We start from the raw sequence: 22870 nt of genomic DNA on the forward strand, positions 1-22870 counted from the left end.
GACTTCATTTATGTACTGCCTTTAAAAAAGAAAAGGCCTTATCTTCTCTGTTGCAAACAAATTTTCCCCTCTTCCAACATAGATGTTGGAAGAGCCGCAACTCTTTCAGGAATACTTTCTGTGTATTCTCACTCTGAAATGCTGAATAACAGAGATGGAATCAGTTCTGGTCACAAAAGGGCAGGCACCATAATGCATGACAATCCCTCAAAAACAGTAGCATGAGATTGTAAACAACTCGACCAATTGATCTTACTTCTCAGAAAGCAGGAGAGGATGAGACAGTAGATAAGCAAAAATGCCAAATGCTTGCCTTATAACCAAAGCTGGAAAATGTCTATACCTGCTCACTCTCAGCGTGCTGGGAAGCCCAAAGCCCTACTTTGTAAAGTAATGAAGCTTTGTGAATATTCAGCCAAGGGAGCTTATAACAGAGGCTTATGTTTCATTTTAAGAAGCAGATGTAGTTGTAATAGGTACTTTAAATTGTTATCTGCTACAGATGAACACAGGTGCAACTCTTACAGTAACATAATGATCATTTCTCATTACAACATTGCTGATGCATCACTGATGATACTGCTTCATTTTTTCATGTTACTCTCTAAATATTGGCAAAATTATACAAACTGGGAGGACTGAGGTTAACCTAATTTAATTTAAAGTTAAAATTTTACTGCTGAGACAGATTAAGATATCTTCACGCAGTGTACACATACAGAATTCTCAACATTATATAATAAGAAAATATAAGTTGACAAAAAAGCTTTACATGGGCTTTATTTGTTTAAATACTCCTTGTCTTACCTTTGTATATGTTTTTTGCTCCTCTTGGATTTCCTGGTGATGTTGACTTTCAAGCACTTCAGTCTGCAGAGCAGCAATCATTCTTCCAGTATCTTCTGATATCTCTGAAATAACTTTCAAGGCTTCCTCATCTGATGCAACAGGCCTGAATTCTTCTTTTAGTTCTGCACACAGCTCACTCCAAACTTCTCCAACCTGTGTGTGAAACACACACCACACTATTTGATATTTATCTCTTTTTTTCAGTTCCAATTATTCAAAATATAATACAGCAACAATCTTTCTCCTTATTGTTGTTTCACTTCCCAGAATTTTTATGCAAGGTTAGACTTCAATAATGCTATGCCAAATTCACTCATGATAATCCTCCCTAAGCCTTCCCAAGCCCAAGCTTGACTCCACAGAGCAGTAATAGGAATGCTGATAACTACAGGAACTCAGAAGAAATACAGATACTAAATTACAAGAGTGAAGTGTTGTGTCCTCCTGGCTGCTTCTTAAAATCTCAAATTGCACACCTTATCAGAGCAAACTGCAACATGAGACATAAACAGAAGCTGGAATTATCAACTAAAGATTGAGTCTTGCTAGTTCCTGAACACTTCAAGCTCTCACAGACTTTGCTCCTAAGCAGAAAATCGGCATAAACTGAAGCATCTTTTGAGTAGCATGGCTCCCACAAAGCTTGTTATCCTGTTCTTGTTTCCTATAGGCACATCATTCTTAACTGTTGACAGTATGGATGGATACTGCATGTGGGGACAAAGATGGGAAAGTACACAAAAACTTTTATGAGAACGTGTATTTAATGTCATTTTTAATAGCAAACCGCCCCCCCCAAACTGACCTTACTGCACAAAGAGGCAGTCCTACTCTCCCGCCCTTCCGCAATTTCTTACTCCTATCCCGGCGCATTCCTGTTTCTTGAGCTGGCAAACAGTTAAAACTATTTTTTTCTGAGTTATTTTTAACTAGCATTGGTTCCTAGTCTTATTTTCTATGCAGTCATAAACATCTGTAGCAGTACAAAGGAAGAGTCTGGGGAGTGTGGCAATGATGGAGGTGGGATTGTTTCTTTTGATGGTAAATACTAGCTTACACTCTCGGTGAAACTATAGGTCATTTGTGACACAGGTGACAGCTTTTGAAGGGTTACTTGTCTGTTGTATCCTGAGGTACTTGCTATTTTTGCAAACACAGATACAGTAGTAATATTTACTTCCACAGTACTCACTTTAAAGTCAAGATAACGCCGTATGATAGCAAGTGTGACAAAATCCTTAGCAGATAAGCCAGGTAAATTTTCAAAACCTAAAAGAATATTAATCATGTCACTATTAACAGCATGATGAATTTATCTTGAAATATAACATTCTAAAAAAAGACACCATCTTATTTGTCATATAATCACATGCAAAATCTTCATTACAAACACACGAGTCAGTCACTTTTCTACTCCTGAGCAGGCTTTTGGTGATAAAAAACCTGTTTTCTCTGTAATAAATTCACTACTAACTCTTTACTTATGAGTGGCTCCTGTGACCTTCCAATCACTTGGAAAGCCAGGATAGTACTGCATTTGCTATAATTTTGTGGTAAGGGTTTGATCTTCTGTTAAAGCAGACAAACAGTTGAGTCCACAGTCACAGTTTCTAAAGAAGCAATTCAGCACAAACAGTTTGCTTTAGCTGTGAAGTAGCCAACAGGAGAATCGTATCACAGGGTGATCAGTACTTTGTTTCAAAGCTGTGTAATGAGGGTCTCCTCCATCTCATAGACTTGAGTCTTCAGCATAATGCCTTGAGCATCATGACTCCATCTTTTAAAAAAATATGTGTACAATATGTGTAAGAGAATAAGGTAGAGAAGTATGGTTGCTGACACAATACCTCATTTTTTGCATGCTGAATGTTAATTATACCCGATTTTTTAAAAAAAACTATCTCTATATAGTCTATAAAATCTCATTCTAGACATTATACCATCTGTGTGGTAACTGGGAATGTAGCATCTATTACAGTATAATCACATCATGTTTTGAAGTTAAGAAATACCATAAATAAAAACCAATTAACACTGGTTTTCTAGATCAACAGGCTGTTATGGAGTGTGACTACAGTAAGAGGAAGATGCTGAGAAAAGACTATAAAGATATTTCCATTTTTTTTTAATCCACTTTCATGTTATTTCAGTACTTCACAGGAGACATTACAATGAATATAACCAACATAAGAGGTATGTCTGAATATAGGAGAAAGCTGGAACAAAATCTCATGCCTTTTTGCTTTATTAAAGAATTTAGCTGTGATCCAACATTTAACATAATTAACACTAATAAAAATTAGTAAGAAGCTGGGTTACAACAGTGGAAGAACTAGCTATAGTTTATTAGAGAAACTAAGGATGTTTTAAAACCAGTTGGTTCTCTAGGTTACCCAGGGAACTGGTTGAAGCAATCTCAGAACAATTACTGATTGTCTTTGAACCTGTGGAGGATGGACATGAAAAAACAAACATAATGCTTATTTTTAAAACAGGAAAAGGACAAGCCAGAGAATATTGGTTCAGTTCAGTTCCTGAAAAAAGACTGAAACAAATAATTAAACAAATAATGTTTACGCAGCTAAATGGTAAGATTGAAAACATTTATATTCAACGTGAATTAGTAAAAACTAAGACCTAGCTTTTCTCTACAGCCAGATAAGAAATCTTATGGATGTGGAAGAGTTTATCATGTATCTTGACTTCAGTTCAGGTTTTTAGACAAGGGTGTAATGAGTATTCATATTCAGTGTGCAAACAACATAGAATTAGGAGGGACTGCAGCATTTCGAAGAAAAAGATTAGAATGCAAATTAATCTTGCCAATCTGAAAAATTATTTAAATGCACAGAATTTAATTCAGTAAGGACAAAAAAATATTCTAAATGTAGGAATAGTCATCTGTACAAATCCAGGATGGTAGATGACTTGTACAAGATCTTAAGTCAAATGAGCAAATAATATCATGCCACTATATATATAGCAATTGTTATATAAATGTCAGAATGTTTATTTACAGGATGAGTAGAGTAATGTAGCTCTATTTGGCTGTGAGGCTTCTGCTAGAGTACTGTGTTCAGTTTTGGGACACTACAGATCAAGAAGAATGTGAACCAATTGGAAAGACTCAAAAAAACCCAATGAGAATAATTAGAGGTTATGCTAGAAAATGAGATCGGTGAGTAACGTCTGCAGAAAGTAGTATTTCTTAATCTAGGGAAATAAAATTAAATAGTGTTAAAATATGTGAAAGAGATATTGTGTGCGGGAAAACAAATTACAGAAAATTTCAAATAAATCTTAGGTTTAATTCTAAAAACTCTTCCTAATGGTAGGGGCAGCAAAGTACTGGGGAAGTCCTGAAATCCCCGTCAATAGGGACTTTTAAGAACAGGATGAGCAAGCATCTATTAAATAACAGAGTGTTGATGACGCACCTCAAAGTTTCCTTTGACCTTTTTTTGTTTTTATAGTGACTTTATTGATTGCCAGTGAACAAGTTCAGTTTAATGACAAATATGACACTGAAAGGTAATTCACTTGTCTTACCTAGCTTGCACAATAATGAATAAAGTTTTGCCCGTATGTTTTCTGAAATTTCCATGATGGCAAAGCTGGGACAGTTGGCAGGCATGGGGATGACCTCTTGCTGTTTCTGGAAGCTGCTAGCAATAGGTCTCTTCATGTCTAATAATTTCAAAACACAGAACAAGAGTAGAAGAATGAAGAGGTGGTATGTTCCCAAAGCTATTAGAGGAAATTCTATCTATGTAATGAAGTATGAGGATCTTTGGCAGGCAGCTATGGACATATTCTTTTCTGTGATGCCTCCTCCAAAAGAAGACAGTTCCACCTTACTTTGTGGACACTATGTAAATAATTTTGATAGTTTGGCCAGGAATTTGAACATAATTTGGGCCAGGAAATATTAATTAGCATGACTAAAGATTTGCGAGAACGTAGCACTCTCCTTACTTCTTTTTACAACATATAACAAAACACAATGCCTTTTGTGGAAGAAATTAAGTATTTAACTGTCTGGCATTAGAAAAGCTGTTCAGGATACTAGTCATGGTTCTGTTCATTACCTGGTTCATGCCCAGCTGATGTAGAAAATGCCATCTAGTGGCCAGACTCTAAATGAAATAGACAGAAGGTACTTCGGGTTTGGTAAGAAGTACAGTATAAAGCTATAAATATTGTAATTTACTTTCATTAGGATTCAGACTGCAAAAGCAAATACAGTCTTTGTTTTACTTTATTCAGTGGAACTGCTCACAGTTTCACATGCATCATAAAACCTACCAACAATCCTTCCATATTGATCACGTTTGACTCCTAGCTCCAACTCCTCCTGTCTCCACAACTGTATTAGAAGGTTAGCTGCTGTTTGATCTTTCTCCCCTCGCCAGGTACTGATGTGCGAAGTGGTTTTAGGGTTGTCACAAAATTCAACCAAGACTCCGAGAATTATATTGCACAGGTTCTTTTGCTTTAACTTGGTGAAGGGAAAAGGAAAAACTATTTTAAACTGTTCAAAACACAGTGATGTCTACCTTCAAAAAAATAGAGAAATTGTGTAATATGTAATCAAGTAACTGCAAGCTTTTCATCACAAATATTTGCACAAAACTGGTGTATAAACTTGTAAATCTTTCAAGTTTCTGGAATCCTGCCATGCAAAGTTCCATAAATCAAAGAACATGAGGGGAATGAGTGTAGGATCATATAAGATGCGCACACTTGTGTGTAGAGTTACGTAATAGGTTTTGTATACATGTCTCCAGGCTCACATGCTGGAGAATGTACTACTACCATAATTTATTTTTGTAAGAAACAGACTCTGAAGGCAGTGGCTGAGCGGTACCACACAGCACCTGTTTTATTTTGTGGCCAGATCTTCTAGCAGCAGCTGAGCGTAGGGAAGGGTCTGCAGCCTTGCACTGCAAGGGCATCAGAGGCTGGCAGTTCGGCTGGCGAGAATGAGGAGGGAATGAAACAAGGAAGGTGCATGCTATTTTGTGAGAGGTGAAATGCCTGTGCCAGCTCTATGTCCAAGACCCACAGAAGTAGCTATAGATACAAAATACATGTATCAAGTAACTTTAAACATCAAAACTTTTAAAACCTTGAAGTGTGTACTAACTCTGCTCTTACTAACTTCAGTATGAAGTAAGAACTGAGGTGCTTTTCTAAACAGAGATGTCATCCAAAATAAGAACATAGTTTGAGTTTTCTTTTTAAAAAGAGTATATTTTTGGTAAATTTAAAACTCCTTCTGTCAAACACATTTTAAAAAAAAATACATGGAAAATCCATCCAATCGTTTCTGAGCAGATATCCTGGTGTGTGATTACCTTCCTATCTCAGGGAATTACATACGCTGATCTTTTTGTTAGTATTATAATAGTCTTAGGAGATACTGTAACAAAAATAATGCAATTTTCCATGTTATTATACTACTCTCTCATTCTGTAACAACAATAATAAAAATACCTACTGCCAACAAATCCAGAAGGAGAAAAATGCCCTGTTTTTCAAGAAAATAGTCCTCTGCAATGTAACATCCAATGACACAGGACCTTAAACAGAAATAATTTCACTGTGTAGAAACATTTTTATGCTTTAGAACATTCTACAAGCATCTCATTTATTTTACTGAATTGCATAAATATATTTGGTATGCAATTTCGCTTCATACCTTCAGGGAGCAGAAAAATCATGTTTCACATGCATTTTCATTTACACTGTATAACTAAATATACCCTATTTGACTGCTCTTCCTTCTCTTGCAGGTGGCACACCTTCCTTGAAGCAGCCCAATAAATTTGGCAGGTTCACAATGAATTGGATTAGAATATGGATTTGAACTAAAACTAACTCAGTCAAAGAGGCTAAAATTTAGCTAGATCATGTCCCTGATCTGGCTTATTGCAGGGCTGTGTGAATATTTCTGCCAGCAGAATCAAGGGTGCGAGAAAAGGAAGACTTTTTTTGGCAACAGTGTTTGCTTCTCCCAGCTTAAAATGATCATAAAACCAGCATTCATGTTGCTGTTGCTTCCTTATCATATTTCCTCACTTATGGTCATTAACACAGAAGCTGAAGGGATCTCCTGCATCAGTCTTTTCTCCCAGACAAACATATCATTTGGCTTTCAATGTATTTATCAACCTCTGCCTTAAAACAAATTAACTTTTGGTTATCCTCCTACGTATTGGTCTTCTCTGATAGCAATCTTTAAAATATTTCTAGCCCAATATAGCCAGTTTACAAACACTCCTTATGCTTACACAGTTTTTAGCTAATATTGGTCTATTTTTTCCTTCTGTTTACCTCTCTGAAGTTATTTACAGACTCTAACCATACACCTCCCTTAGAAAGTCTTAGGTAACTCTGCATGCCAGGAGGTCACTCTGTGTGGGGAGTCAGACTGCTGTGTAGGGAGTTAGGTTGTCATACTGAACCCCTATTTAGAAGAGAATACATGCAGAATATTCCGTTTATTTTGTATCATTTTTCATTAGTGAAATTGTATGAAGGATTTTTATATATTTTAAATAGAAGAAAGGCCTGTATGTGCAGAGAAAGGCCATGGTATTGCACACCTAAAAAATACAAGACTTGACATTTTTAGGAGTTACTGCTGCTAAAATACTTTACTAACCACAAGCAGTCGAGCGCACTGAAAAGGAGACAATTGTGGCCTAATCCGCTATGTAACTTCTTTGGATCCATCTGAATGAATGGGATAAGTATATCCACTCCTTCATAGCTGAAGAGTTCCTGTTGAAATGTTAATTGAATATTTAAATAATATTTACTAAATAGCTACATATAAGAGAATACAAAAGAGATTGAAAAATTTAAATATTTATATTGTAATAAATTTAGCCTACTTGTCAGAGCAGGATATATTCCTTATGATATACATAAAGAGAATTTCAGCTTTTGCAAACTGCGAATCTCATTTGTTAACACACTTTCATATATTAATTTAAAAATCATGTAAATTAGCAGTTGAATAGGTGAGACACTTCCTAGTGGATTTCTGAGTAATTTTGCATTTTAACTGTCACTGTCACAGAAACCAGTTATCAGACCTGACTTGTTAACGACGAACTACAGTTGACATCTGCTTTTGAATAATTAATAATAAAAAGCAGTATACTTTAAATGAAAATATACCATGTTTTGATGTTTTCTGCACAGTATGAGGTAGAAAGATACATACCTTTCTGTGGAGATCATTTTCACAGAGAGCAGACAAAAGAAATAATATATCAGCTTGGACTTCCAATAGAGTGGGATCTTCTTTCTCTTTAGATTTGTTTGCTGCATACTTTAGGATGTCTATAAATGAATATATTTTATACACGTGAATGTCCTATACATAAGTCAGAATTCTATTACAGCTGCTGATTTTTAAAAAAATCAAATTTATACCAAGGGATTTTTTAGGAATCTACTTATGCTGTTCAGTTTTATCTCCTGTGTTTCATAACAGCTTACAGAAGTGCAGCACTCAATGCTGTAGTTTCACAGACTTTTTACTCTTGGTGACAGAGTTAATGATAGCAGCTTGCACTGACTTCTTCCTTGTGCAGTCTCTGTGCTGCCCCTTGTATTGTGCAATGAATTCAGGGAACTGATCTGAATTCAGGAACTCTTAGAAAAAGGCAATGAACTTACTGATTTACTCTACTGTACAGTCCCACAAACATTTGTACTGACCATGGAAATGTGGGAGAGACATAAAATACCACCACTGCTGAGAAAATCAGCCTTGGAACCACTATGTGAAAGAGGACATTCAGACACAGAACTCCCCCAAAGTAAGAAAAGTTACTTGAATCTCATATGGAAGGTTTAGCGTTAATTTTGCTTTTACTAAAATCTGTAAGTTTCCACAGAGTTTTCACTGGAGTTCAACTTTCAAGTGAGGATATAAAATCTTTTCTTTCTAGGCTATTAGCTATTTTGTTTCTTCCAGTATGACTCTCTCAGAGTACTGGAAACTTTTTATTATTGTAAGAAAAGAACCTAAACCAGTGTGTAATGGAACTTAAAACCAAAGGTAACAGTAGGTATGTGTTACTAAACAAGAAAATGCTCTAAAATTGCAGGAGTAGTGGTTAAGCAGTTTTATTCAGCTTTTATTCTTCATAATGTTATTCATATAAAAGTACATTGTTATTCATTTTCTTCTACTCTAAAGAGGAGCTGTGGAAAGCGACAGCATAATAGGCTTAGGTAGAACAAGACTCATGGCTGGAGTTCCTAGGGGCTACCACAGTGAAAATACGATGTAACAAATGCAGTATAATAAAGGGAGAAGGGGCAGTTTTCACTCTGAAATTAAACACCGAGGCTTTTACAGCTGTCTGTTTTGCTTAATTTGTTCAATTCTCTGTGTTAAAATGTAACAAAATTCAAAATCAAATCAATAACATCTTGGATTAATTGTTTGAGGTTTTTTAGTTTTTCAGCAGTCAAAGGAGTAACACACTAAAACCACAGCACACAAAAAAGCACGAACATTCTTAGTGTCAACAGAAATGTACTAATTTAAGTACAGCAATACAAGTTGTGCTTTACCCAGTAGCTGGCTAATTGCTCCCTGGTCACACAAATTAAGGTTCACGGCATCATCATAAAGGGACACAACAGATCTCAGCACCCTCAGGCTGTAGCGCATTTGTGCAAGTTTGTTGCCACGACCACCTGTTCCATGGAAACTGTTACCTTGACCGAAGAAAGGATCTGTGGAGCAATCACAATGAATATTTTCTTTGGCAGACAGTGTATGTTCAGAATAATAATGTGCTCAGGAAAACAAAAAAAGGCGTATCAGTGTAAGCTAAAAACAAGCAAAAAAACCCCCTTAATGTTAGAAAGGCTTCTTGTTTAAAACAATTTAGTAATAAGCCTTTCTGTGTAGGGCTATACTTTTTACATTCATAAAAAAGGTATGATTTTGGTGAACATTTAAAATTATTAAAATTTTTTTAACCTTACTAGGTTAATGAGCAGTCTCCAAAACTCAAAGTATCTTCTCTAGCATGACATATAATATCAACCTTTTGATCTCCATTAGACCCAAATGAAAAATTCTTCCTAGGAAAACATATCAATTTTACAATGAAAACTATCCCTCCCCAGAAAACCAGGCCATGAAATTGGGTGCAGTTAGTTATCTTTTTGCTTAGCTGATGGCCACAAGCAAGCTTTAGTCTGGAAGCTGTCTTACTGTGTACAGCTCTAAGTTTGAGTTGACGCGTCCTGCCTCACGGCAGGAATTACAGGTTGGATTTGTTGCCACAATAAGTGTATCTGACTAGCTTAAAACATGGGCAGTGGAGATGTGTGGCTGCCCACACAACTGAAGGAATATCACTACAGTGGTACACAGGGAATGGGCTACCAGTTTATCCTTGTAGTAGAAAAAAAATATTATCGTCAGTTTTTTTAGAAAGATTAGTTTCCTAAGTGACCTATTGAAAAAGAACCACTCTGACTTCACGAGTTTTACATTTTTCCTTCCTGTCAAAGAAAGTAAGTTCAGCTGAGTTGTGTTTTGAGGTTACTGTGTATGAAAGCCATCAGCACCTACTGACCTTGGCCTATACACCATTCTAGAAACACAAGGAGAAGAGTATTTGCTTGGCAGGACAAATATTTATCTACTAACAAGGGAGCCACAGAAGCTAAAATAGCAATTGCATGAAGCTGTAATTCCTCATATTGGGCAGCAGACCAGTCATGAAATCCAGGCTTTTGATTTGGTTTTACATAATAAAGCAAAGCTGGCATCACATCATTTTCACTGAGAAGCTGCAGAGTCAAGAGAAAGAGAAAGAGAGACAGCTTACAAATAAGAAAAATCTAAAGCAATGAGTCAACTTTTTCTGTCCTACTCTAAGAAAATTATTTTTTAATGAGAAAGTATGTCATGAACGCTACAAGTACAGACAAACTCTGTTTACATTCTGTAGCAATCCTACAGACTGTGGTTTCTTAAACTTTATTATGTTCGTTACATGTGTTTCAATAATGCTTTGCAGTCACTTGTCAGCTAATTTTCTAGCATGGCCTAGGTTTGTAACTTTTCTAAAATAGAAACTGTATGCTGCTTTCAAACAGCAGGACTTGGTCTGAAGCAATGTATGAATTCTTGATTTGGAGAACAGCTGATTTCAGTCTACTGGACTATGCCAGATGGAGAGCTAAATAATATTCCTGTGATTCTTTTGACCTTTTTTTTTTTTTTGCTTACTGTATCTTCTGTTCTGTTACAACTTACCTGTACAGCACATGAGTCCTTACATAAGACTCCTATTACATTAAATAGTAACTTCTTCAACTCGAAGTCCTCATAGGAGCAGGTAAGTTTAAGACCTTTTACCAAGGGATTGGGAATTTTAACTATGAAGGAAATTGTAGATAAGTTACAAAAAAATCATCATTAAAAGTAAAAATAGTGTAATTCTGCAGTATGAAATCTCTTACCTTCAGTAAATGTTGCAAGTACTATTAACAGCTTTGTAAATCCACTTTCCTAATAGGCATTCAAAAAACATACATTAATTAAATTAAATTGCAGTGAAATTAAGACTTATGATTTAATTTTAGTTTTGCTTTTTTCTTCAGAACAGAGTTTAATGTATCCTATGGCAGAATAAACAGAATTTTATCAAAGAAGAGATCAACCATTTGGACATTGTACAATACTAAGTACAGTCCTAAGGGTACAATTAGTTAAACCCATGTCTCATTCAGTACAAGTCTGAACTTGTGTGGGGAAGTCCCAAACACATGTATTCACTACTATAACCTACCACAGAAGAAAACCGTATTCTCGTAACTGTTAGAGTTGTGTTTTTTAAAATGCATTTGTGCACGTGTAAATTTATACATCAGGGTCATCAGTACATACAATTTTGTGCCTTCAGCTGTGCATACTAATACACTTATATTCAACTTTAGTGCATCTACAAGTAAGCACACGAAAACGGCATGTATGAGCAACACGCGTTTACAAATATTACATATTAAAAATTCAGAAAATAAAATCTTGTAATTCACAGCTCCTAGAGAGCTAGCAGAAGGACAATTTTGTCTGATATAACTACAAATAGGACCAAGGCCAGGGGGTGTCTACGCAGCACACTAAAGGCAAAAGAGCTTTGTTTCTGAGGTGATTAGAAGCCATGATTAGAATCATAGAATAGTTTGGGTTGGAAGGCCACCTAGTCCAACCGCCCTGCCGTAGGCAGGGATATCTTCAACTAGATCAGGTTGCTCAGAGCCCCGTCCAACCTGACCTTGAATGTTTCCAGGGATGGGGCAAAATGTCCTGGTTACCAGGACATCGTTCTTCTTGAGCAACAAAATACATTAGCTTGGCCTCAGTACCCCGACAACGTCACCACAGAGCTTTCCACCAGCTCCCAACAGGAGCAGAGCTCACAGAACACTACACAGACATCCCCACAGAATCAAGCAGTTCTATTAGTTTTGCAGCACCTTTTAGATGCATCCCAAAAAAGCTGGGCTCAGATTAGTTCAGCCTACCTCTGGAAGTTAGCATACACCCAAATGATTTTAACAATCAGAAAAATATTGCAAAAGTAATTTTAAAGAAAATATTGAAGTACACAACTATATTGCCTATTAGCTTTTGTCTCTATGGTATCTATGTTCTCTATACAAAGCCATCGCAAAGTGGTTAAATAAAAAACAATATTAAAATTTATTAATGTTTTCTCCTTGCTGATTAATGCAGTACTAAATTCAGATGGAAACCAGTAAGCAATTACCAGACAGTTTTGTTCTAACACAGAGATGATCATAATTAATATCATTATAAGCTTTACTTTACATATATTTTCCAGTTTACTTGTGGTGAGAAAATGATTTTCCTTTTCAAAGGCTCAGATTCCTGTGCTGATTTCTGAATTATGTTAAACACAAGACTGAGTTTTCCGAAGTTGCTTGGATAGTATATTAAGAAAAAAAGAGAACATTCTGATGAAAGTTTCTCTGGTATTATCTACAAGGCAGGATTCAATGGCAATGTTAATGTTTTTGTCTACCTGATATTTATACATTGTACCTTATCTCCACAAGTGAAGTAAAATCTCTAGGGAGGCTGAGAATACAGAATCTAAATTAAAACATTTTGGTTTTTTCCTTGCATTGAAACAATTTTTCTCCCTTGTAGTATAAGGAATTAAAAACATGTGTCCTCCTTATTTATCCTGTAGGAAAAAAAATGCCCTGTTTCTACAGCCAGATAAACAACTTGAATGTTTTAGACATCAAATATGTTGCTGCATTAGCGTAACAGACATTTCATAATGGTTAGTGATAAAATGGAAAGCTTGAATGAAAAATCTGTAATTGTCATTACAGACTATAAAATCTATTCAGTAATACAGCCAATTGGGAAACTTCTACTCAAGTTGAGAAATTAATTCCCTGAAAGTAATCCATACCTGAACAGCCAATAGATCTACAGGAATTTGATTGCTTATTCAGTATGTATTCGGAATATGAATTCAGAATTATTCAATAAGTATGTCACAATTTCATTTAAAGTTCTAAATCTCAACTGTAAAACAAGAGAGTAAAAGAATATTAACATCTATGAAAAGTTAATTTCTCTGTAGTTTCCTCATAAAAATTCTGGAATATTACAGAAGAATGAGTCATCTACTTTTTAGGGAAATCATGATAGTGCATTCTGGACTACATTTATGTGACCTAGTTTTAGAAAGAATTTATGTGCCTCTTATTAACCGGATCTAAGTAATTATGTTCTCAGCATCTTCATTAGAGCTTCTGAGCTGATTTTTGGAGGACCCTTCTTGTTCCTGGTTATGAGGCACAGATACTTCAGTTGAATTTGGGCCATCTGAATATAGCCTGTACTCCTACATCTTCAAACAACAAATGAAATTTAGTGCAAAAGTCAGAACAGAATGGCACATCTGAGAATCTATACAAGAATACAGGAGTTAACATTAACTTTTGCACATGAATAGTGTTAGTGTAATTTTCTAAGTATTAAATAAGGTTCATGCTAGTACTCCAGGCTAATGACCTACAGATTTGAAGCCTCTTTGAGGTAAAGGGAATTGCAGAAAGAAAAATGTTTTCTTGCTCAGCAAATCTAAGAAAGAGGAAAGACTGGAGACAGAGTAGAACAAATACTAGAACCCTAACGGGGAAAAATACTGAGTATATAACAGCAAAGGAGAAGTTATTAGTCTCTGGAATATACCTATAAATACCTACAATCATAGGTGCTGCAGGGTTTTCAGCTAGTAATGTGGCAATCACCAAGAGGTCATTCCGTAGTTGACGATCATAATGCCGGAAACCATGCATGAGAAGGTCTACAAATGCTTCTTTCAAAGCACTTAAAAGAAAGTGAAATGCATTTTACCTTTTCTTTTCATATTCTAATTTTATACAGCTCTAGGTATACAAATCCTCATTCAGCATCATACTTTTCAAAGCCTTACGGTTTAATTGCAAGAGAAATAACTTAAAACTTTATTATGAAATGGATTCTTATGGGTACCACTAGACATCCAATTTAAGCATATACGCAAGGTGCATGTATTACAAATTGCACCTTCCACTGTATGTGTTATAATTAATTAATAGAAAGACATAATATTTACTCAAGCATAGAACTGAATGTTGTTGAATGATTATTAAGAAGAAATGGTCTAATCCTAAACAGTTAAAATAGTGTAACTCACTAAGGGAGAACCTGTTACTTACTCCAGCAGGGGATCTAGAACTAAGCCTTGTATATCATAGCATAGAATTTCCTACTAATTTTATAACATAAGCATTTCAACAGTGCAGTAATACTGGCCTACCAAGCCTAACATGAGCTTGTAAATGGTGCAGTTAACTTTTTCATCATACAAATGATGAGACAGATAGGGCTATACCTCCTGCACTATGCAGCAGAGCACCCTGATCTCCCTCTCGCCCTGTAACAGAAACAACTGGTGGTGGATCGCTGCGTTTATGACATAAAGAGAGGCTTGACAATGAAATAGTTTTGAAGTGCTTTTAGTTGGACTCTGGCCGCCGAGTTTGTAAGCTACCTGGCAGGCACCTCTTGGATCATATATCATTTCCTGGCATCTCACAGGCCACAGCGCTATCTAACTTGCTGAAACAGAAACAGATGCCTGAGGGGTCTAAATCATGGGCAGCTTGGCTATGAGGTCTGATCCAGCAGTGCTTCCATGCTGGAGAATCAGATGTGTTAATACTGAAAACTTAATGAGGACTTAATGAGAGACCTCCATTCCCTGTTTGTATTTTCTCTCGATTCATTTCAAACAAAATGCTACACAATAGCAATGCTTTAGATATCTCCAAAATTACAATATTAATTCATAAAATGCTTCCCTGCACTTACTGCACACATTCCAAGCTACTGAGCTGATTAACAAATTCTTCTTTTGAGGTGTTTTCTAACAGGTTCCATAGGATTTCTGAGGAGCGGAACACCAGCTGTCCTGAGGGATCAACACCATTTAGATACAAACAGAGTCTGCTGGCTGCTTGGGCCTTCATCATAAGTCTGCAATTTACTCCTGAAATTATGAAAAACTGAATAATTAATTCCCTGTAGGTCAGTAATCGTTTTAGGCATGTTCAGAGAACAAATGATCTAAGATCAGAGGTAATGAGATTGTTGAAAGAACAGTTTGTACTAACCAGAGCTGGAGAGATGCTGGAGAGCTTTAAGTACCCACAATTTCTCAGTAAGTTGATTTTCAACTAATGCTAGTGACAAAATGAGAGTTTCTGCTAATCCTCCTAATTCAGCCATCTGAATTTTATAGTTTGCACTTGTTGGCTGGTAACCTGCACATACAATAGCTTTAGTTATAATGCAGTAAATATTCAGAATTTTGGTTACTTCATAAAATATTCATCCTTTCTCAAGAAAGGATTGAGAACAGAGTATCATATTTCCTTAGTCCTAAAACCAATTGAAAAAAAAATCTAATAAACAACAAGAGCTGCTTTTCTTATATCTGACTATTAATAGTGCCTAAAGCATATCCAATAGACTTACCCTCAAGAAGGCTAAAATGCTACATAAACAAATTAATTGCTTCCTAGAATTTACAGAACGACAGAACAAGCAGGGTTATAGAGAGGTGAAAAACCTTCAGGTCATGCAGTAAGTTGTTGGTGCAGGACCTAGTTCTCTTCTGTAGCCTATTCACTAGAGAATTAATGCCTTCTATTATCGTATTACTTAAAATATGTGAATCCAAACTTTAATTTATAAGCTTGACTTTCTAATGTGTTCCTGTTTTTGCTTTTGTGTATGCATATGCAAATCCATACTTCATTACTGAATTGCGGGGAAAGGGAAGCAGTGAGAAAAGAAATTTATATTTATGTATGCTAACTCATAAAAGTAAAGTTTATCTTAAATAGCTTAAAATATATATATATCAAATGACATGAAATGCAGGATTTATAAATGCAGACAATGCACATGGTGAAACGAGTTTTAACTAAGCATAAACTCTGATAGGCTCTAAGTTGGTATTACTTTATAGGTAAGAGAACTCTGCAAGATCAAACTTTGGCAAGATTTACATATATGCTTAGAGGTGAAGAATTTGACTTAAAAAAATCAGACTGAACTACATTCTTCGTTTTTGAGATAACATCTTATTTTCTAAATCTGGAGGAGAAGAATAAAATCTCTCAATATTTAACATTCACTTATCTTTATGGAACTATTTAAAAATATACAACTAAATGCACACATAACTGCTTGTAGGATTTGAGTCTTGTTTGTAAGGTAAGAACAGATTTATACGCATTCATATTTCTAGAACCTTATGAGGGCTGTTGCAGCTGCAGCTTCTTTAGGTCTCCTAAAATAAATGAAAACTAGCAAGAGGGCACAGGAACTAGGGCCACGCTGTAGGTACACAGCAAGGGAGCATACTGACATCCAGCAGGCTCCCTCACCTGCGCTCTGGATCCACACTGTGACAATGTTCATCTGTAGCTTGGCTGCCTATAAATCTAGTGCTGTCTGACAGCACGTGATCCTGTGCCCTTCTAGGAGGGGATCCATGGCTGACTTTGCCTGATAACAGTCCCTGGCACCATCATAAGGGTCTAAGGAATAAATAGTAGTGGATTCTGATGACAGTTTGCATGCCTATCCATAATACCAGAGGATCATGCTTGAGCTCATATGCAGGCATCATCAGCCTCTTTCTGCAGAGACAAGTCACACAATTTATTCAAAGCCTATGCTCAGATGTGTCCATATAATATGAACTCAATCAAATTTAGATGGGCTCAGATCTATCCCTCACAAGCAACACAAGTGAAACCAGAGCTGCTTCTCTCCAGGCTACATATATGAAGTTGAAAATTACATTTCCCTTCTTATAATTCTGATCCTAACTACTCTTTCTTCCTCCATGTTTCAGAGAACTTGTGACCACTTCACGTTTTCTGGATACTATTTAATCCTAATCCCATAAATGTAATAATTATTTCCTTGTACATTGATGAACTAATTTCAGATTTTGAGAACGCATTTCTATAAAAACATGTTAATTGCACATTTGCCAATGCTATATATTTAATATATGAGATACAGTAACTATAGTTATAAAGAAAAATTAATCCATAGGTAATTAAAAGAGCCATTTCAAAGTAGCTGGGATCGTAAACACTTGATTTCTTATGACACTTGAAAATACTGTGCTTTACCTGAAAGTAGTTTTCTCGGTAGCTCTGTATTGTAAAAGCTAACAACACACTTACAGATTTGTATTCTAACTTGAGAGCTTGGCACCCTCATCAAATAACCTGTCAGAAACAGAAAAAAGTGTAATTTACAAAGTTTATAATTTTTTTAGAAAGTAACCTTAACACTGCTATTTACAGTATTCTGTCTTTCCTGTGGTCATACTCCCTAGAGATCTGTCATTTCAAGTTTGATTATAAAACACTCAAGGGACAGGGACTCGCACACTGAAGAGGACAAAGGGGTCTTGGAGGAATAGCATTAGGTGAATAAAAAAGTGACCTCCTCTGCTTTGTGGCTACAGACCTTTATCAGAGACTGGATGTTATTCCAGAAGTTGTGGAATTGAGAAGAAAGCTACTACATTAGGCTGTTGTCATCATTACATTGTCAGAAACTCTTCTTCTAGCAGACATGATATGACATCAGGGGAGCACAGACAGAGATCCTTTTACACAAGATAAAGAGAATTCCATTGAGAGCTACCAGTGTCTACCATGGATAATATAAACAATCTTATAGATTTTAGTGTCTTTTTGGACATGCTACTCTAAAGAGAATCTGGAACTACCTGAAACCAGGAGGCCATTCTACTATCTACTTGGACCTGTGAAAATAAAGACTTCTAAAAATATTTTTTTTCTCACCCATTTCAAGGATAATCATTTTTTCATGTGTGACAGGCTGATTGTGCTACCTCTTTACCATTTAAATCTTACCATTAAGTGAGCTGATATATCACTCCTGCTCTATTCTGAATCCTTTTTGACCTACAGTGCTTGCAGTATTTTCTTTGAAAATCACAAATGTGACATGCGAGGTCGTAAAAAGATATTTTGGTACTAAGAGGTCCAGTGACATTAAGACATGACTTTGACACCTTTTCAACAGCTCTCTTAAAACAGATTTCTGAAAGATAGAAGCTCATGGCTCAGATGCAGCAGGAGGCTGTCGTCAGAAGCCGCTACTCCTAGTAAGGCATGGCGCTAAGCTGACTTGTATTTTGCCTTTGTAGGTGATAGGTCTCAGGCTTTTGGGTTTTGAAGATTTGAGCTGGGAGTCAGGAGTTACTGTTTCTCACTTGTTTCTTCCATTTGGTTTCAAAGAAGCAGGAAGGATACATGTTCCCCTTACCCCAGGCTTCAGTGTTTATAGTAATACACCGATGTCTCAGACCAAAATGAAATGAAACAGGCTATAGACAGGTTTAGTTCTTCAGCTGTACTGAGAATGTTATCTCACGTAGCTTCTGACATTGGCAATAGGTAATTCTGGTAGCTAATCTGCAGGTTAGCTGCACAACAAAATAAGAATGGTTTCTAATACTAAAAAGCACAGAGGACTGAATGAATAATTGAAAGAAATTACTTACATTTACTAAGGAGGTAACAAGAAATTAAAATTGTGCTAATAATACAGTTAATTTTATTATGGCATAATAATTTTATTGTGGCATATCAGTTCACACTCACCCAGTTGTGCAATGGATTTTGAAACTGCCACGGAATAGCTTACTTCATCAGATAATTTCTTTTTTTGAAATGGTAACCTGCAAAATGAAATTAAAAAATATTACAACTATGCTTAAAACACCGCAGAAGAACACTTCAATCAAGACACCAGAAAAGCTCCATAGCTTCTCTCTTCTTCCTCGACAATTTTTGCAAATAAGGACACTTTTCCCAGGACAAATACATTCTTTGCAATGCTGATTCAGTTCCGTAATCTGGCAGTTACATTTTGGAAATTAGTGGTACATGTTCATAGACAATATTTTCATAATTCATCTTTGATGCAATAAGAAATACTGAATAAACAAATGTCATTTAAATGTGGAAGATTAAATCCTAGAACCTACATACTATCAGGCTATTGCAGAGCTAGACTATGCATAGACATGCGCAGAGGTGGAAAAAAAGGATCACATCAAAAAAAGGTAAGACCTTGAAATGGATAAAAAGAAAACCAATAAACTGACTCCAAATAGCCCAATGACAAGTTTATTTTTAAAAACAGGATATTAAGAAATATTCAATAACATTTGCAAAATACTCTGTTATGACATAAACGTGTAAGTGCTAAAAATTCTCTAACAGTAAACATTACAATATTATGCTAAGGTCTCTGCAGCTCATAGTGTAGAAGCAGCTTTCCGGTAGGTTTACCTCTATAAACATAGCCAAAGAAAAAGAAAGGAGAGAGCAAATAATGGAATAAATGGGTGGAAAAAAAAAGAAACAGACATTGGAAAAAAAGTGGGAAGACAACAGGTAAACAGAAGCAGTTATGGAAGAGTGGAAAATTTTACTACAGGAGTTCCAGTATCTGAAAGGAAATTTTAAATAAAAACCCTTCCCTCTAGTTATAGGCTTCTCTTTGCCATATGAGGTAGTAGTGAATTGTGGGGGAATTTCCATAGTACAGAAATTAAAGCAAAACCCAAGGGTGCAATCTTCCAAAATACATTCATTGCAGAAACCACAATTATTGCTGAACTGCTGTAAGAGATAAAAAGTCTTACTCACAACTACATTTTATCGACTTTATACACTCATTTTCAGTTTTGTCACGCTTCTGCCAAACACCGAAGAAAATGAAACTTCGTGACGTACTTTCTCATTCTCCACTGCGTGGCAGCAAAGGAAAGCAGAACAACTGATGGTGCTCAGGGAACTAAAAGATTCAGCTGAGAAGTTCTATGTTTATTAAACCTAACAGCTGAGAGGAAGCTATGTAAAAACCTATTTGAATATCTGGTTCACTATGCGACTCATTTTCTGTCTGGCATATTTTTTCTCTTCCTTATTCTCTCCAATTATAATTAAATACAGGAGTAAGTAACTTTATTAAATTATTGAGGAGGGGAAAACTACTGACAAGTGTGGATAACATCTAAATTCTATTCTACAAATAATTTAAAGTACAGCATGACAATGAAGATGCCCAAAAGTTCACGCAATATGTTTTAAAATTAATTATAAATCCCAAATCCTCCAACTGTTGTGGTTCTTTCTCTTCTGCAATATGGCTTGTCATTTTGTTAAGCATACCTTCAGGTTTTAAAGTGTCTTTGTGTCACCTCAGGTTTTTAAACTCACTTAGAGAGCTTGTCTGAAACAGCAAATCATACTTCAGCAGGACTTAGCTGCTGAATCTTTCGAGGCCAGCAGTCCCAGAACAATCTACTCTAGGCAATAAGACACCTTGGGGAATCTTGCTTCCAAGCAAGCCGGGGCCAATTACAATGCCGTTTTGAATGATGTAATACGTAGCTCCACAGATACTGAATTGCTAAAATGGGTCCCTCCTTCACGCCAACAGAAATTGGACTCAAGGAAAACACAGTTCATGAAAAGGAAGGGTGATATAATAGATGCCTTGCAGATATAGATGCCTTGTAGATATATGCTGTATGGATACGTCAGTTGCCTTAGAAAATGTATGAACCTGTTAATAAGCAGTGTTTAAATCTCTAAAAGAAGGGCTAAAGTACTTACCCACATAATTTGATAAGTTCACATAAAGGCTCAGTGAAAGCTTCTTGTTCATTCATCTTTTCTGCACACAGGTTAAGAATTTCGATTACTTGTGCTAAATCCTTAAGGGGCTTTTAATTTAAAGTTAAGGAAATCAGATTGTTTGTACTGCTATAATCAGAAGAAAAAGCTGAAAACTGTATTAATCATACTTCAAAGACACAACCAAGAAAAAAACAATGCTTTCAAAGTTAGATGTCTAAAATGAAGCATATGAGTCAATACTTAGGCTTTTTGAAGCAGCCTTACTTTTACAGAAGTACAACTCTCGCAAATCTGATTTAGCTTTCTTAACAGTTGAGCTCACTGGAAGCTCAGCACTGAATATCTAAAAATATAGGATGAAAAGTTTTTACGTCACAGTGTCAGATTTACCTATCTAAATTCTGAGACAGCCTTGAGGTATTTAAATTCTTCCGTACTCTAGCCCCAAGTGACTAACTAAAGTTTGCAGATCTGGGCCCAAACACATATTGAGATTATCTAATTTAACAAGATCAAAACTGAACAGATCACCAAGACTGAAAAGTTACTACCAATCCACTGACTCATGGAAACTGTCTGTGAGTACTTAGCCACAACTCAGTTGTGAAGTAATGTGATAGTTTAAATCACTGTGGCAATTAGCTGAACTGTACAAAATTAATCACGTTTTTTCCATATGCCCACACCCTCCCTAGTACTTCTGATTATTAGAAGCCTTTCAATTTGTACTGTAAATATGAAAGAGGTTTCAGATAAATTAGTCTGACTTTATTTTTCTTTAAAATGTCTCCTCACTGGAAATCATTGCTATTTTATCTGCTGCTTCTTAAATAGTGACAATTATTATGCTTGTCTATTCTGAGTTGCAAGTACACTAATTACATTTTGCAGACTTTCAACTACTGTACAGGTGAGATCCCTCTATTGAATTTTGTAGCAAATGAATCTAGCATCCAAGAATCTTGCTAGCCTACCAACCTTCGCTATGTGTGCCAATGATGAGAACATATGTGGACGATCGCTGCTCTCCATTTGGAAGCACAGCACATCATAAAATGCTTTGCTGAAAAGTCTGAGTATTATCATATGTAAAACACCATGACTTCAGAATTCTACAGTGGCAAAAAGGATACAAGCCCGTTTTCAAAACGCTTGACTACCTTCTTGAGAGTTTTTAGCTGCTCTTTTTCCAAATCTTTCTTAAGTAAAAGAATGAAAAGTAGGTTTTAATTGCAGTTTGCCTTAGAACATTAAATGATTATGTTTATCCCCTTTTAAGTTTAAATGAAAGTGGAAACCAGATTAAAAAATCACAAGACACAATGAAATTCTGAAAGTGCTTTGCAGCAGGATTAGCTCCTTGATCAAGCCTCATTTCTAAGTACGGAGTCTGTGCTCTTGCCACTGAAGAGGCTCTTTAAAACTCTATCTTTTGTTCAGATGTGTGGGCTCTTTCTCTTAAATTCTTTTGGATTCTGTGAAAGACAACTAAGAAAACCAAACCTATGTCACACATGACATAAATGTACAAAAATGTAGATCTAAGCGGCTTAGAGTGGAGCTCTGCAACCACTAGGAAACAGTCTGCAACTTCAAAGTTGGAAACAACTGAAGTGACGCTATGTCAGGGTGTGTCAGTGATACACAGCATTCATTCCAGCTCTTCTGAGCA

At 36.0% G+C, this 22870-nt stretch overlaps 1 protein-coding gene across 1 annotated transcript in view; it reads right to left on the reverse strand.

The window, feature by feature from the left end:
• Window positions 1-22870, reverse strand: part of CFAP69 (cilia and flagella associated protein 69) — a 30190-nt gene that overhangs the window by 4446 nt on the left and 2874 nt on the right. Inside the window, exons 4-21 of the mRNA XM_075140864.1 lie at window positions 22332-22397; window positions 21175-21284; window positions 19150-19226; window positions 17641-17739; window positions 15601-15750; window positions 15299-15476; window positions 14149-14272; window positions 11359-11407; window positions 11153-11274; window positions 10467-10683; window positions 9448-9612; window positions 8084-8202; window positions 7517-7635; window positions 6350-6431; window positions 5155-5347; window positions 4399-4536; window positions 2042-2118; window positions 808-1002 (exon numbers count right to left, since the gene is read on the reverse strand). Of these exons, the coding sequence (XP_074996965.1) occupies window positions 808-1002; window positions 2042-2118; window positions 4399-4536; window positions 5155-5347; window positions 6350-6431; window positions 7517-7635; window positions 8084-8202; window positions 9448-9612; window positions 10467-10683; window positions 11153-11274; window positions 11359-11407; window positions 14149-14272; window positions 15299-15476; window positions 15601-15750; window positions 17641-17739; window positions 19150-19226; window positions 21175-21284; window positions 22332-22397 (2280 nt within the window). The remainder of the gene's footprint in view (window positions 1-807; window positions 1003-2041; window positions 2119-4398; window positions 4537-5154; window positions 5348-6349; window positions 6432-7516; window positions 7636-8083; window positions 8203-9447; window positions 9613-10466; window positions 10684-11152; window positions 11275-11358; window positions 11408-14148; window positions 14273-15298; window positions 15477-15600; window positions 15751-17640; window positions 17740-19149; window positions 19227-21174; window positions 21285-22331; window positions 22398-22870) is intronic.

The sequence above is a fragment of the Calonectris borealis genome, chromosome 2 (genome assembly GCF_964195595.1).
Source record: "Calonectris borealis chromosome 2, bCalBor7.hap1.2, whole genome shotgun sequence".
NCBI classification, from domain to species: domain Eukaryota; kingdom Metazoa; phylum Chordata; class Aves; order Procellariiformes; family Procellariidae; genus Calonectris; species Calonectris borealis.